The sequence below is a fragment of the Herpailurus yagouaroundi genome, unplaced genomic scaffold (assembly GCF_014898765.1).
Source record: "Herpailurus yagouaroundi ecotype Mexico unplaced genomic scaffold, PumYag 187, whole genome shotgun sequence".
Lineage (NCBI taxonomy): Eukaryota > Metazoa > Chordata > Mammalia > Carnivora > Felidae > Herpailurus > Herpailurus yagouaroundi.
The window spans coordinates 20,120,050-20,137,468 of NW_024412418.1; the positions used below are offsets into that span (position 1 = coordinate 20,120,050).

At 33.6% G+C, this 17,419-nt stretch overlaps 1 protein-coding gene across 4 annotated transcripts in view; it reads right to left on the bottom strand.

The window, feature by feature from the left end:
* ELP4 (elongator acetyltransferase complex subunit 4) overlaps positions 1 to 17,419 on the bottom strand; it is a 246,695-nt gene that overhangs the window by 113,166 nt on the left and 116,110 nt on the right. For all 4 annotated transcript variants that reach the window (XM_040495538.1, XM_040495535.1, XM_040495536.1 and 1 more), the window contains 2 exons: positions 16,953 to 17,061; positions 13,079 to 13,185 (listed from right to left, as the gene is read on the bottom strand). In XM_040495538.1, the coding sequence (XP_040351472.1) occupies positions 13,079 to 13,185; positions 16,953 to 17,061 (216 nt within the window). The remainder of the gene's footprint in view (positions 1 to 13,078; positions 13,186 to 16,952; positions 17,062 to 17,419) is intronic.

A 17,419-nucleotide genomic window follows, 5' to 3' on the forward strand; every position in this document is an offset into this window, starting at 1 on the left:
TTTCTTCTGAATATAATTGTCCTTAAATTTCTATCTGGGCCAGAATGTTTCCCAGGAGGAAATTCTTAAGAAGCCAAACTAAAGAATTAGATCGGGACTTGTCAGCTCCATATGCACAAAGAGGTCAGCGGGATGATTTTTCAATAATGATAGTTCTGATGATTTCTGTTATTATGGAAGTGATATTAGTTGCTTTATTACTAATATGTATTTAAATCTGAATTTAACCAAAATCTTGTATTGAAATTCCATTGCACATAATTATTTCATGCCTAATTCCTAAGTCTCACAAATCTTTTGTAATATCTTTCTGCTAAAAGCCAGAAAAACATATAGGCAATAAAATCCACTTTACTGGCCTGAGAATATCAGGCATGTTAACAGGCAATTCCTGGGTCAAAGGGGGTTAGAAGGCATAGGTATTTTAAACCCAACAATCAGAACTGACTTCCGTCGGCTCTGGAAGGCTTTTACAAATTTAGACAATTTATTATAAAATCTTTTAAGATGAAGCATTCAAAACAATTTTCAAATGGCAATAAAATGAAAATAAGGAAATAATGAATCATATGGAACACCGATCACCTTTTGGTAACTAAAAATTATATATTTCCTAATTTCCTATCTGATATTTTTGAAGAGTACCACTCAACTTTATTTCAGCAATAATGGTTCATTATACTATCAGCTGATTTTGAAATAAGTTTTTATTGAAGTATGATTGACATACAATATTTTATTAGTTTCAGGTGTACATCATAGTGATTCAATATTTTTATACATTATGAAATAAGCCCCATAAGTCTAGTTACCATCTGTCATCATACAAAGTTGATATATTAGTGACTATGTTTCTATGCGGTACACTACATCTGCATGACTTATTTAGTGTATAACTGGAAGTCTGTACTTCTTAATCCCCTTCACCTATTTCTCCTGCCTCCCCCAATCCTCCCTTTTCTGATAACCCAAAGTTTATTTCTTGTTTCTATGAGTCTGTTTATATTTTGTTTTGTTTATTCACTTGTTGTTTTTTAGATTCCACATATAAGCGAAATCATACAGTATTTGACTTTGTCTGACTTACTTCACCTAACATAATCTCTTATCCGTTCATCCATGTTGTTGCCAATGGATCAGCTGATATTTTTTGAAGGTTATTTTACTTATGCAAAACCTTAGAAGTATATTAACTATTAATGAAACCTGTATTAGCATTATCAGACTACTCCATATAGTCTGAAATGGTGAGATTTCATAGTCACACTCTCTAATATGTTTTGGGCACTATCAAGAGGACATTCATTTGTTCATTCATTCATTCACTATTTTTGAGTATCCACGTGATCAGGCACTGAACTAGTAAGAGGGGATATGATGATAAGTAAAACAGAGGTAAGTTTAAAGCATTTATACCTCTAAGTGAACCACATTTTCCCAAAGCTTCAATATTTTACAACAGATGCTTAAGTATGATCATGATGTTTCACTGTGCTTAGGGGTGTAGAGCCATGTATTAGGGGTGTAGAGCCATGTATCTAAAAGGTCAATTTCACATGGAAGGATTCTAGAAAGTGCGGTATAAATTTATTTCATTAGTATACTTTTAACAATTTGATTTTGACAACAAAAAATGACTTATACCTCATGTATATGTATATATATGTGTGTTTACATATAACATAAAATCTAAATGTGTAAAAATTACTAGAAGGTACAAAATATTTTCTTTTCCTCATTAGTTTTATTTTCATCCTAAAGTTTTAATTTATTGAAAAATCAAGTGAGTGAATTCATTCAGTACAGATCATTACTAATACTTTATCTGCACCACCATTTGTTTCTCTCAAAGCATTGGAAAGGCTATGAAAAATAATGAAAATAAATCACTGTCCAGTTTGATTACTTTTCATACTTATCCCTTACAAATTCTGAACTTCAATACAGAAAAAATGGAGTATATACATCGTAGCTATGTTGAAACATGCTAGTTTTACGGTAAAGAACATTTAAAGGCTACCATTGTGCTATTTTTCTATATCTGGACGTGATCCATATATTTAAGTGGGGTGTGTATGCGTGTGTGTGTGTGTGTGTGTGTGTGTGTGTGTGTGTATGAGAGGTTTTCCTTAAAAACTGTAGCTATATATTCTAATAATTTTCTATAATTATGTCAAGAATATAGTACTAGTGCATTTGGTTTTGCCCAACATTTTAGCAATTTGTTTGTAAAAATATTAATAAACTAGTATTGTGCTAGCTTTTCTCTTTGTCCACTGAATACAAGATAAGTTGACCCATTTATTTAAGACTCAACAAGGGCAATCCATTTCATGCTATAGCACTGACCCTTAACAAAGATCTTGTAAATGAGTAGCCTGTTACAATATGTACAAGTGACCTTTAATTGCACCAAGAGGCTTTTTGTTACAAGGGTTTTCAATGCCACACCATAGCTACAGTATAAGTTGGTAAAACACTTCTTAGGTTGTTGAGCAGAAATATCACCACCCCTCTTCCCGTCAAAATATATACATAAAAAAAGCTTGAGGCATTTATCTAAGTCTACACCATAATAATGCCTTTTAGATGACTATTGATGAGAAAGATAAGCTGCTTTTCCAATCATGTAAGAATTAAATATTTAGAACTTCCATAAACAATTCATTAAGTTATTACAAATGTAGTCAAATACAACCTTGTTTTTAATAAATAGCCTTTGGAAACAAAAACAGTTATTTCAAACTTGTTACTAGTTTCATTTTATAACAGGAAATTTTAATTTTAGTACAAGACACCTCTTCCCTCTTTCTACTAAATAATTATATACCTGGAAATTTTACAACTTTGAAATGTTTAGGGAAGAATCATATATCCAAGAAAGCAGAGCCAAATACTCAAATACCTTCCAGAAGTTATTTATGTTGAGTAATGCCACTTAAAACAAAATTGCAATAACGTATAGGGTTAGATATTTCAATTGATTTACTCAGAAATTTCTGAAGGAGTGCAATATATTTTTGACAGTCTTACAAAATATTGAAACCAAATACTCCATTTCATTGAGCCATTCATATTAAGTTTCTTATTTCTGGAAGGCTCATGACAAAATGATTTAGTCTGATTCTCTACAACAATGGCGGGTTGACTTGACGGCACCTGACACAACAGTTCAGGGAACTTTACGAGAACTGTACCGGATACAAAGAACCTGAACTGGCTGCTCTATGAAATGTCCACTGTGGCATGGAGTTGTGACAGTAATAACTCTGATGAAACTTTAATTTCCACTTAAATAAGAGGACTGCTTTACTAGATTTTTGGGGAAAGGCATTTCCATTCCACCCTAGTTTCTCTTAATTATTTATTATGGTCCCCCATGTTCTACCTTTTAAAAACTAATAACTTATATGTAATCTCATCTTTCCTTAATGAGGAACACAATTTCTTCTATTAAACTGTAGGAAACCTTGTCAGTAAAATTGATAAATAAAAAAATTCACAATCATAAGATTTACTGCTAATTTTACTTAAAGGTGGTATTCAAAGGACTTCCAATAAATAAAACATATGCAACAGAAAAAGAAGTAGGTATCAATAAGAATGTATCAAACCTTTATTAGAATCAGCTATGATAAATCAAAAGGAGGTAAAAACTAGAAATTTGAAAAACTGAATTTGGTACCTTACTACCTTGTAAGTTGTATATAATTTAATTGTCTCACAAATAATTTTTGAGGCTTCAAAGATAACATATGTAAAATAATTAAAAAATATAAGCTATAAAAACATGGCAACTATGAGCAAGTTAATATTTGCAAAAATATCTGACTGTAGAACTTAAGTGAACTTAATTATACTATTTTATTATAATTAAATTTGGGATACTTTTGAACCATATCAAAATAGTGGACTGAAACAAGGGAGCCACGTTTCTTTGTATGGAATACTTTCCTCACCTAAGATCTAGAAATCCTACAGAAGTGGTTAGCGTTTTAGGGAATGGCTTTATGTCTTTTGCAAATTAATTTTTTTTTTTAATTTTTTTTTCAACGTTTATTTATTTTTGGGACAGACAGAGACAGAGCATGAACGGGGGAGGGGCAGAGAGAGAGGGAGACACAGAATCGGAAACAGGCTCCAGGCTCTGAGCCATCAGCCCAGAGCCCGACGCGGGGCTCAAACTCACGGACCGTGAGATCGTGACCTGGCTGAAGTCGGACGCTTAACCGACTGCGCCACCCAGGCGCCCCATCTTTTGCAAATTAATTTTTTATTAAAAAACCATACCTACCAAATACAAGAAGTCAGTAAAAAAATAAGGAAAGAACACTCTCACAATCCTAATGTTATATAAGGGAGAAGCTATGATTAATCCAATCTGAATTTTATAAGGTATTTATAATAAAAATAGAGTAGATATGCTTACTAGGAACACAAGAATTTTTGACTTGAATTTTAACAGATTATATATCAATGCGTGTGTGTGTATTTTTGAAGTTTGTTCTTTTTTATGTCTCCGGGCAGAGGCTTTCTGGCTCATGCACGATGAGATGTGAGAGTACATCTTGTGGTGTGGTGAGTAGTCAGTGTTTAGGAGGCCAGGCTTTAGAATCAGTGTTATTTCTTTCAGTTATTAACTCTGACTTTGGATAGGTTAGGTTACTTGATCTCTTTGAACCTTAAATTTCCTCACTTGTAAAATGTAGGTAATAATGGTATCAGTAGTTGTGAGATCTCTGAGGTAATGGCTATAAAGCACTTGCAATAGTCCCAAGCTGTTAAACACTCAATAAAACTTTTTATTTTTAAATCAATAATAATCAACAGAGCTCCTGAACATGTTAACTTTCCAGTGTAATTCTGTACATGGAGTTATAAGTTCTGGATTTAATCCTAGCTCTATGACTTTGGGAAGGTTACCTAACTCCTTATATTTCCTCACATTAAAATGTGTGTTGGGGCATCTGGGTGGCTCAGTTGGTTAAGCATCTGACTTCGGCTTAGGTCATGATCTCACAGTTGGTGTGTTCAAGCCCTCCATCAGGCTCTCTGCTGTCAGCACAGAGCCCACTTCAGATCCTCTGTCCCTCTCTCTGTCTGCCCCTCTCCCACTTGAGCTTTTTCTCAAAAATAAATAAACAATAAAAAAATGTATGTAATAATGCCTATAGCAAGAGTTCCTGTGAGTATCAAATAAGATTAAATATGGTAGTGTATGTGAAAGCACTGAACACAATGCCCAGAACAAATGAGATACCCATTGTGTCTTTTAAAGTTTATTTATCTTTAGAAAGAGATAGCAAGCAAGGGAGGGGCATAGAGGGAGAAAGAGAATCCCAAGCAGGCTCAGTGCTGTCAGTGCAGAGCCTGATGTGGGTCTCGATATCATGAACTGTGAGATCAAGACCGGAGCCGAATCAAGACTCTGACGCTTAACCGATGAAGCCACCCAGGCACTCCCCAAATATATGTTTTAAAATACACTGTGGTAGACATGAGTTACTTTAAAAATAGTACTTTAACAATTTAACAAATATTTATGGAACACCTACTGTATGTACTCAGGATTTAGCCACAGAAAAAAACGATGTCCCTAATCTTGTGAAGCTTACAGCAAATAAAGCTGAGTAGTTGAAAAAGAACAAATTAACTGATAATCAACTATAGTAATACATGTTACATTGAGAATTAAAATACGGTATGTTTCCGATTCTGTGTCTCCCTCTCTCTCTGCCCCTCACCCGTTCATGCTCTGTCTCTCTCTGTCCCAAAAATAGATAAACGTTGAAAAAAAATTAAAAAAAAAATAGGGTACAGGACAGTAGATAACTGAGTGAATACTTCAGGTGGGCCAGTGAGGGAAGACCTCCCTAAGGAGATTCAGATATTTAATCTGCAATCCAATGACAAGAAAAAGCCACGAACATATGGAGGGATGAACATTCTGGATTTTTGGTGGCAAAGACATTGAGGAAGGACTAATGATGTTTTGGGTATAAAATTATTCCCAAAGCTACCTACAATAATCACAAAGCTCATAAATACTGTATTTATTAAGCTCTATTATCTGTTATTACTCTTCCAGGCACCTTGGAGGTTATATTGGTAAAATATATGTTCTTACCGTCTAGCTGATGAAATGGGACAGCCATGATTTGTCATCATTTTCTGTTTCCTGTGTTTCTATTTTCCTTAGACACCATGGGAGTCGTGGGCACATCGTGGGAGAAAGTGTTTTAGGGAGTACCATATTAACTGGGTGAGTTCTGCTATACCACTTCTACAAATGCTTGAAGAAAATCCTTAAAGCATTACAATACATAAATAAATGTCTGTATCTGCAAAATTTAGGAAAGAAGCAATTTTTTTTCTCTCTTTTCATCCTTAGATGATGCTGAATCTGTACTATCCTGGTCTCAACTGTGAGATTACTATACTATGGATACCACAGGATCTTTAACAGATTCATGGGCTGAAGACTATTTGGCAAGATTCTAAACATTAGACTTTTGCTTTGTGCCACAGTCTTGCTAATTATATTTCCTGACTAAAATGTAGTAGAATTGGTAGAAAAATAAGTGCAATGTGAAATATTAGACTCTAAGTTCAATTTATAAAATGACCATTTGTACATAAAAATTATTCACAGTCAAGGTGTCATAAGATTAATTTAAAAATACTTCTCAAAGAAACAGGATTCACTTAATGTAACAAAGTATAAATATAATATTTCAGTTGCTGATGACCATACAGAAACTTTAAGACACGTAATAGCTAAACATGAATTTACTCTTCCTTGCCAAATGAAGCAATGATGTTCTGCCAGCCCAAGTCACAGGAAGCATGTGAAATGAACACAAAAGCAAACAGGCCTTATGCTGCCTAAGGGAAAGTCAGCAAGATGGCAGCTTCAATCATTCGGAATAATACTAAAGCAGCCTTAGGCTTTTCTCAGAATGGAAACATGTCACTATTACTGCAATATTCCAACAAATCAGAATGCAGAGAAAAGAACACTTATGCAATCACATACTGGAAGGGCACTTTACTCAACATTTAAGTGGAAAATAATTATAAAGAAACTTCAGAAAAATTGTCAGTGAACATAAATGACTCAGGAAAAAATGTTTTCTTTCAATGTGCTTAATAGATTTTTAAAAAGCTTGCCACTTAGAAACAATTTCCTTTTACACTCTCCTTAAGGAATTATTAACGTAAACACTAATTTTTATGAAGTGGTAAGTGAAAAGTTTGGGAGTCAGGCTGCCTGTAAGAGGTATTCATTTTCCCCCTGATATAGTACTATCACTTTGGAAGTTTGATCAGAGAGGGGATAAGCTTTCCCAACGTTTATATAGGAAGTTAAAAAATACTTCAAATATTTGGGAACTTCCCTAGTCAGTATACTTTTAGCATGTGTCTAGTCATGTAGCCATCTATGGTCAATCATCAAAAAATCAAAGGCAAATTGGCATGACTCAACCCTAACTTTTAATACCGCATGATTGTGTCGTGTAAGCTTGTTTTGTGTGAGAGCTGCTGTGGTTTTAGCAGAGAGATTAACAACCGGACCTAAGCTGGCCTCCAAACCTTGCCCTGCTGATGCCTCAAGCTCTTTGAAGTCTGACCATCATACCTGGCAAAACAACAGTGAGAACTAGGATGGTGTCAGATCTAATCAAATTGTTCGCTGCAGCAGAGCTAACTATGGGGTTCACTAATTGGCCCAATTGCGGATTATACCTTTTGCTACAGATTCAAGACAATAATTTAGTTAAATGATGTTTTTTTTTTCCTTATCTCTTCTAATTAAGATTCCAATGTGGGAAGAAATAGGATTAGACAGTCTCAAAACTGTGTTCCCCTTAAGGTGGTATGCACTTTTGATAGGCTCACTATGCCATGTGAGATATGTAAGAGCACAGTATTACTAACTTCTTGAGAGTCTGTGAAATCTATATGACCATACTGTATGTTTACATTACTTGGGAATTAAAGTGTAAATACAGTGATGGTAATATAATGAATATATTGAGATGTAAACATGGAGAAAATGACATTTCCATTGTTTAAAAATGCTCATTTGAATTTGCTTTTGATAAGTGATTTGGTCTATATGAACAGAGGCCTATGTTACACTTTGATTTTCTTTTGCTAACTGCAATCTATCTGGGAACTGAGCATTTCAATATTTGTGGAGGGCATCATTATCAGAAAAGGCGTATTGGACTATATGGCTCATCATGCTACAACTTAATGCTCTTGAGGCAGACATTTATGTTTCCATTTTTTATTTTAGTGACATAATTGTTAACTGACAAATAAGTCAACCATCTCTCCCCTTTAGTTCTAGGTATACTGAACAGTCACCTTTCTATTTCCCATTTAAAACTGAAAAGCCTATTGATACAAAATTTGGCAAGTAAGGAAACCCAGGACCAAAGATACCATGCAACTCTACATTGTCCAGCATTGTCAAAGTGACTGATATCCTTGTAGTTTGCAAGAGTTTATGTTTTTCCAATATGTAAAAATTTCAAATAATTCTACTGAATCACATTAAATATATTATAATACTATATAAAACTAATTTATACTTATGGCGTCTAATATTTTGGTGTTAATACTTAAAGAATGAATTTTCTAAGTAAGTGCATCAAAAATAGTTGTTACTTAATAAACACTGGTTAATCAATTCTTCTGTGAGAAAAAGTTCTTAATGACTGGGGAGGTATTGGAGTCCTGTATTTGGAACTGGGGGAAAAATTAAAGACAGTCTTGAGACTGTCTTAATTTACTTCAATTTTCTGGGCTCTTAATATTCATGCAGGGTACAAGACTCACATAAATATACTACTTATGAAAATTACTATTTTTGGACCAATTAAAGCTATGTAAGTATTGTTTATCCTTATTTTGAAAATTTGCAGTGAATGGTGTATGCCTTTTGTATATTTCAGTGTAACCCAGTAATCATACTTTCTGACCTGAAATTAACACTGAATCTTAGAGCTGGAAAACTGTCCCATTACCAAAGCAGAAACTCTGTTGGTAATAACTTTAATATAGAGACTGTAACTAATGTGATAACATGCTATTACTATTTATGTTAGAAAATCAGATTATTAGAATGTGTTAAAATATGATCAAGCTGAACTACAGAAAATCACAATAGCAAAATATTATTAAATGCAAGTAAAAATGCTGCTGTTATGAGGTCATTAAATTAAATGAAAATGAAGTCACAATGAATTGCAAATTCGGCCAAATCTTACTCGTTTAGGAATTATAATTACATCATAATTACTAATATAAAGAAAAAAACAACTGGTTAATGATCATCCCAACAATAGAGAGGCAAAAATTACAGAAACTGAAAAAAAATACAAGTCTAAGTAGTTATTGCAGCTTAGAAGTGAAGCTATTGCACCCAAATTATATTTCTTACAGAACTTAATGGAGAAGGTAGTATTTATAGGTCACTTGACCAATGGAGCTTATATAGTATTTATAGCTGTATTATTTGGACAATTTTTCAAATGCCACAACTTATCTCTATACATATATTTCAGCAAAGATTTTATACCTGCTAAGTGTACAGCTCTGTGCTTAATTCTGGGATAGATATGAAGATGAAAAAGACAGTTTCATAGTAAAACCTTTCGTTATAAAATGTTTAATTACTATATAGAAAGTATAAATAAGCCAATAGAAGTCCTGGTATACAATAAAGGGTTAGTAAATCTTACTATGATTGAATAAAGGTTATGTGGTAAGGCCAAGAAAGAAGTATGTCATGGTTAATCAAATATGCTAGAGAGTTATGTACAGTTTACAAGGATTATGAATTTTCAAAGAATTGGAAAGCTATTGTTTTAAACCTGAAGTCATACTTAATCAACCTTAAATTTTCTCTTCTGCTTACCCAGAATGCATGCCAGGATATTAGTGTCATTACTATAGATGTGATTCTGCTATGGTTTTTGTAGAGGGGCTAATTTATAGAGTTTCATAGCTGATGAATACTATTAGTAAAAATTTACTATGATTAGATGAATGTTTCCACTTGAGTCTGAATAATACACATTTAAGAAGAAAGAAATATTCTTTTGCCTTTTCCAAATCATTCAAAGAAATTTAAGACTGCTGGCTAAAATTGCTCTGCTTGTGGGAGGTCCTTGGTGGCTGTTAGGCCAAAAAAAAAAAAAATCAGTTTTCATATATAAAATGGGCATTTAATAAATCAAAGAAAGGGTACCCTAAAATAGAGAAGAGGGCATTTTCCTATTTCTTTTGCCCCTTGTTTTCAACCATGCCAACTTTTGAGACCATGTGACCATAGTAAATTCCAACATGTAAGAAATCTATCTGTGTGGAATCAGAAAACTTATTTCTGCTTTACCTGCTAAACCACGCTTCCCTTCTGAAAGTAAAACACAGATTCAATGCCTGCTGTATTATAGTCTCACACTTTACAGACTAGTAGAGTATACATTTTATTCATTTTTTTTAGTTTCAGAGCAGTTTTAAAAAAACCATTTGTTGTACATATGAAAACAATATCACTTGATAGATAATTTTTCCCTTAATAAAGGAATCCTCTTGCTTCCAATCTCTATAATATATCACCAAAAACTTGCTATCTGTTTGAGAATGCATTTTAGAAGGTAAAATGCTATATTTAAATTATTTAATCTTATATGAACCACATGATTTTATCCTATTATACTTATATCTATATATGCATCTATTAGGTTTGTTTCATTCTTTAATTCATATTTTTTCTAATCACCAAATTGAATTTTACGGCATAAGTAAATAAATTATTTGGAATGTGTTTTACCTACCTTTCTATGTATAAAAATACCTTATTGATTAGGTTATAAGTCAAAAAGGTAAAGGATTTGATCACCTGTATTAAATATTAACTTTTTAAAAACCAACAATCTATTTGTGTTTTGTTTTCAAATATTGCTTCCAAACCACAGGGTGATCAATTCTAATTGTTCTTGGTTTAGAATGTTGGGAATAGAAGAGAGGAAGTGGAACAGAGACCTATGTGGTTTATAAAAGATCTTACATCAGCTCCAATGGTAAAGTGTAGTCACTATTGGAACCTAAATTTATCAAAGGAGAGGTTCCACTTGACATTATTAAGGTCTTCTATTTCTATCCTTCATCCCCAATATAAGACCAAATGTGTGTTCATGTATGTGTTGTATATGTGTGTGTGAGACAGAGATGGAGAGGGAGAGGGAGTGGAAGTGGGAGAGACAGAGACAGAGACAGAGACAGAGATAGAGACAGAGAGAACATGATTCACACTACAGTGCTACATTTTTCTCTAGGTAAAATATTTTTTTCACTAGGGAATCTGCTTGCTTAGTTTGTATGATGATACACCTGATACCTTAGATCTGGTTGTCAGAATACTCATCTTGGAAGAAAGATGTCATATGGAGGAAAAAAAAAAACAATTTACATCTTTCATTAAAAATATAAATTCAACTTAAAAGAAAATGATGAGGCATGCTTTCCTTGTGACACTAGCTATAACTTTATCCCTCTAAAATTTTTCAGCAAAATGTTGCTGAATATTGGTAAATAATAATGGTAAATTTCTCAGTATTCTATCAGAAAAACTGAAAGAAAGTTTGAACAATTACAGTGTTGGGTTCCATTTCAATGGTTTCTTTTGAGAACTAAAGCAAATTAGCTCAAGAATCAGTATTTCTACACTCTCGTTCTCTTGGCTCTAAGTGGCTTTTGAAGGGCGCATCCCCAGATGAGAAACTTCTAACACTCCTGCAGAGATGGCCTGCTTGAAGAACTGGCTGCCTGATTAACTATTAACTGCTCTCAATAGGATTAGATAATTAAGGACATTGATGACCATTAATTAGGAGGAGGGCACATTAATTTGTCACTGGATAGGGCCCTTACAATGATTTATAGGTTAGTGCTACTTGCAAATGTGAAGGGAAAGAGAAAAAGAGAGAGAACCATTAAGTTACCTTATCAAGTGGCCAGCTAAAGAGGGCAGAGGGTCAAAAAAGGGCCAAAGTGGTCACTTAAGGGTGAAGTCCCAAACACCAAAGCAGTGCCAAGCCACATTGACCATCATTTGGTGATGAAGTTAAAAATATGCTAATTTATTGGTGGCAATTCTCTCTTTTTATGGTTTCAAGCAGTTAAGACAAGTGGCCTGCTTAAGAGCTTTTCATTTGAAAAGAGATTAAACAAAATGGTTTGTCAAGGCTGCTTGGCTGTTTTATGTCTTTGTTAAAAAAAATTGCACAGACTATACTGATAACTATCACATCACCCAAAAGCCATCTCTCCCTGAGCATTTATTTCGTTAATAAATACATCAACTCTAATTGCTTAATAGTGCTATGTTCATTTGCTCTTTAGCAAGATTAAGGTGAAATAAATCTTTCATACTACTACTTTCTGTCAGTATTGCTTGCATAAAGGTCACAAAAAAAGTTTAAGTTTTGTAGAAAATTTACATAAAGACATTGGTGTAAATTTTACTTTGTTTTGTTCAGCATGGAAAGTGGAAAGGTGATTTCATTAATAGTAAAGAAAACTGCTTTTAGAATACAGGTAAGAATCCTCTTTTCTTAGTCATACACAACTGTGGGTAGCATTCACATTCCACACACAAATAAGCACAGCTCATTAACATTTAATTAAATATGTTTTGAAAGCCTTGGAAATACACATGCCATACTTATCATAGAAGTTTGGAGCTTACTTCAAACAATATTGAAAACAAAGTCATTTTTGCTATACTCTAGTGATATGCCATTAAAAGAGGAAAAATAAGATAGTCTAACATTTTTTTGTTACACCAAAAGAACATAAAAATATTAGCAGGAAACACTTTCTAAGAATTTCATTAAAGTAAAAAATATATACATACATACATACATATACACACACAGACACATACATATATATGTGTGTATGTATATATGTGTACACACAGACATATATATATATATACACACACACGCATAGACTATTTAACCTCAAGACCATGAACTAAAATATAAAAATTCTCTCTTACCTCAATGGTGAATAGCTTCCTTTTTAATTTAAAAGCTAAGTCTTTGACATCGGATACATCATAAATCAAGTTATTAAGCCGAGGAATTTGCCGAATATGAATCAAACCTTGTGAAAAGAAAATTAAAAGAACAAAAATTTAAAAACACTGTCTTAGATACATAAATCAAAGAGTCTTACAGCAGAATCCTGTAAATTTACACACAAGCATCCTCCCCTTTTAAAACTGGAGCTTACTACCAGGAGCAATGAAGCAAATGGTGTGATTATACTCAAGTAATCAAGCAGAATAAGATAAACAGAAATCCTTGTGCGAGGAAAACTAATTGCACTTTGGTACAGAAGTACAGATGTAAAGAGGGATCTTAATACTTGTCAAAACTACAGCCGGTTTGTGTGTGATTTTCTCTTGTATTTACAGTAAGCAAATATGGCTATCACCTTGCATGCTGCCCACGGCACCACTGAGTGATCTTTATTTTATTAAATGCACCAGTAAGCAGCCAGCAAAACAAGGCTTATGGGTTACTGATAACCAGTGAAGCACTAGTGAAAAGTATTTCATTTTGTACCTTATTAATGACTTGAGCAAACCATTGAAGAAAACTACATTTCAGAGCTCACTCTAGGATCAAACATTAACCCCTATGCCATCCCAAGACACTCATTTCTGTGGCATGTTAGACCTTTATGTAGCTGTTATAAGCTTTGTAACAGTGCTAGGTAAACCGTGAGCTTTGGCCTCTTGTCAGTAGAAACACTTGCTAATTTTTTCTGACAAGGGCACTGGATGGCTTTTGTGCAGCTTAATGCAGTTTCTGACTAAACTCGGGGTCATTTGCCACAGATGAAGACATGCAAGATTCTTCAGTGCATCTCTCTGCCTGATTCAGCCTATATTTAAAATCATCATCCCAAAGATATTGATCCCTAAACATGGGAGAAGAAGGCAAACCCAAATCTGAGCAAATTAGACACATCTTATTTAAAGAACCGTTTCCCTAGTGCACAGTTTTTTTGTGTGTTTGAATGCTTAGTAATGTATATATTTGTTTTAGCTTAAAAGGGTTAAACCTCCAGATGCCTAACTTTCTAAATGGTCCCTTCAAAAATAATTCACTGAACTATCTGATTTAATTCATTAAACTTAAAAAAATGCTACAAGTGTTAAGAAGACAGCTTTTAGATACAAATTAAAAAGATCTCAGAGCTATTTAGTAAAATACTTTAGAAATAAGCACACCAGACTTTCACTAGCACATTCCTTATTTTAACTTGGTATGTACTTGTTTAGTTGTTAAATCAGGAGGCCTCCCACAATGAATAAATATAGTTTATCAGGTCCTTCATATTAACAGAAACGCTACTTGTCAAAACCACTCGTGAATCTGCTGTTAATCATTTATTAATTCAGAGATTTCAGCACACACAAAAAAAATCACAGCCTTTCACTCTCAAAATGTTTTAATCAAAATGATTGACTTGGAATATAAAATATAATTTTACTAAATTTATTGGGTCATAATACTTACAAATGATACTAAGATGTAATTTATTAAGGTAATAATTAACTTAGGTTGTCTTAAAAGAAAATAGGCATAATAAAAAATGAAAAATAGTTTATTCAATGATAAGACAAATAAGTCTTAGGGATGTAATGTGTAGCATGGTGGCTATGCTTAATGATACTGTATTGTACATTTGAAAGTAGCTAAGACAATAGATCTTAAAAGTTCTCATCACTAGGAAAAAAATACTGTAAACTATGTGAGGTGATGTATGTTAATTAAACATAACTGTGGCAATCATTTCACAATACCTACATCTATCACATCATTATTTTGTACACCTCAAACTAATACAATGTTGTATGTCAACTGGAGTTCAATAACAAAAAAAAGAAATAGTTTAAACTTATTAGTCTTCTTCCTATAATAGTGACAATAGTATATTAATTATATATAGGGTTAATCTGGGCATATAGCATACTTGAAGTTATGTAAGTTAATAATCACGAGGCAAATCATTTTGTGTAGCTTTTGTTCATAGCTTATATTTTCTAGTCTTTAAATAATACTTGATTGTTAGATTGTGCTATTTTATTGGTTTTTTTTTTAAAGATTGTATGTTGCTTCTTCAAAGCACTGACAGTTATCATATAAATTATCTTATAATCTTTTTTTTTTGTCGACTCTAGGAATTGCCATAGTCCTGCAATCACAATCTTATACAATTTTCTTGTGGCTTCAAATAAGCTATTCAGTCTTTAAAGGTTTCCATGAAAGTACTGTAGGTCCACAATAGTAACAGCAAAAATTAGTATGTGTTCAGCACAAATAGGTAAAAATCCATCATGCACCATACTCCATATTTAATTTAGAGCTAAGATATGCAAAACTATTAAACTTTTCCTATCTCAACGGCTCTGTTTAAGAACCTTTATTTAAAAAATCTTCAAATTAATCAAATGACCAAAATGCTACTAAAAACTTCAAATAAGGGGCACCTAGGTGGCTCTGTTGATTGAGCATCTGACTCTTGATTTCAGTTCAGGTCATGATCTCATGGTTGTGAGACTGAACCCCACATTGGGCTCTGTGCTGGGCACAGAGACTGCTTGGGATTCTCTCTCCCTCTCCCTCTGCTCTTCCCCAGCTCACGTGCACATATGCTCTCTCTCTTAAAAAAAAAAAAAAAAGAAAAAGAAACTTCAAAAAAAATAAGTAAAAATCTGATTAATTGACCTGTGTTTATACTAGGGCATGGCAATATTATAAAATTTGCTCCTAACTCAACAAAATGAGCAAAGTCCAAATGTAATCAAAGACGTTCACTTTCTGAAAGTGTGATTAGGACTTTAAAAATATAATGCAGTATGGGGTGCCTGGGTGGCTAACAGTGCAGAGGCTGCATGGGATTCTCTCTCTGCCCCTCTCTGCTCATGCACTCTTTCTCTCTCTCTTTCAAAAATAAATAAACATTAAAAAAAGAAAAGAAAAAAAAACAATAGAGTATAATACAGTATGAATTTTATTTATCATATAGCTAGGCTTTATAAAGCATAAACCACTATATAAGCTGTTATTATTAGAATTAATATGATATTTATTTCAAACATGGCTAATAAGTACAACTGATTTCATGACAAGTTTAAGCCACTGGGACAACAACATTTATATCTAACTGAGCCATGCCTAAGTATTTGGGTTTGACTCCTTTCAAATAGTTACCATAGTCTGTAGTCTTTTTTTTTTTTTTTTTAAGTTTATTTTGAGAGAGACAGAAGGAGAATGCAAGTGGGGGAAGGGCAGAGAGAGAGGGGAACAGAGGATCTGAAGCAGGCTCCATGCTGACAGCAGCGAGCCCGATGTAAGGCTTGAAATCATGAACCATGAAATCATGACCAGAGCCAAAGTCAGACGCTTAACTGAGTCACACAGGTGCCCCCATAGTCTGTAGTCTTAATGTAGTTTGGTGACAAGCTGCCATGAAAGAATGGTCACGAATGGAAAACATTTATTTATTTTTTATTTTTTTTAACGTTTATTTATTTTTGAGACAGAGAGAGACAGAGCATGAACAGGGGAGGGTCAGAGAGAGAGGGAGACACAATCTGAAACAGGCTCCAGACTCTGAGCTATCAGCACAGAGCCCAACGCGGGTCTCAAACTCACGGACTGTGAGATCACGACCTGAGCCGAAGTCGGACGCCCAACTGACTGAGCCACCCAGGCACCCCAGGAAAACATTTAATAGATATATTATAAAACAAAATTCATGCTACTTGACAGTAGATATTATGACTGGATACAATGCTTTCAGGTACCCTAGAGGCAATCAGGATATTCTCTTCTCATTATAAAGGCAATGCTTACCATGATAATCCTTATATAATGGGTTGGTTTCTCTCTCAGAACCAATAAATGATTCCAGACCAACTACTGTATCTGACAAGTTTGTAACACGGGAAATAATTGCTTTATTCTGCAAAACAAGAAAACAAAACACTCATGTTTAAAAATATAATATCTATTCAGTGCCATTATGCCATCTCAATGACAAATTATAGAGGAAATAAATATCAATGCAGAGAAATAACTTAAAAGTTAAGGCTACCACATGCTGAAAATGGATGAAAGTATGCACTTAATTGAAAATTCCAGCCTATGTTGGTATGCTTTTCTATTTGGAAGAGCTGAGGAGACATATCTTAGTTTTGGTAGAGAATATAAATTATTTTTCTTCTGTCTTAAGGGGCAAGCCTACCTTTATCCTTATACACTATTACATTTCAAATTACTTTACCCATTGCCCATTGTTAAATCTCATAGACATCAGGATT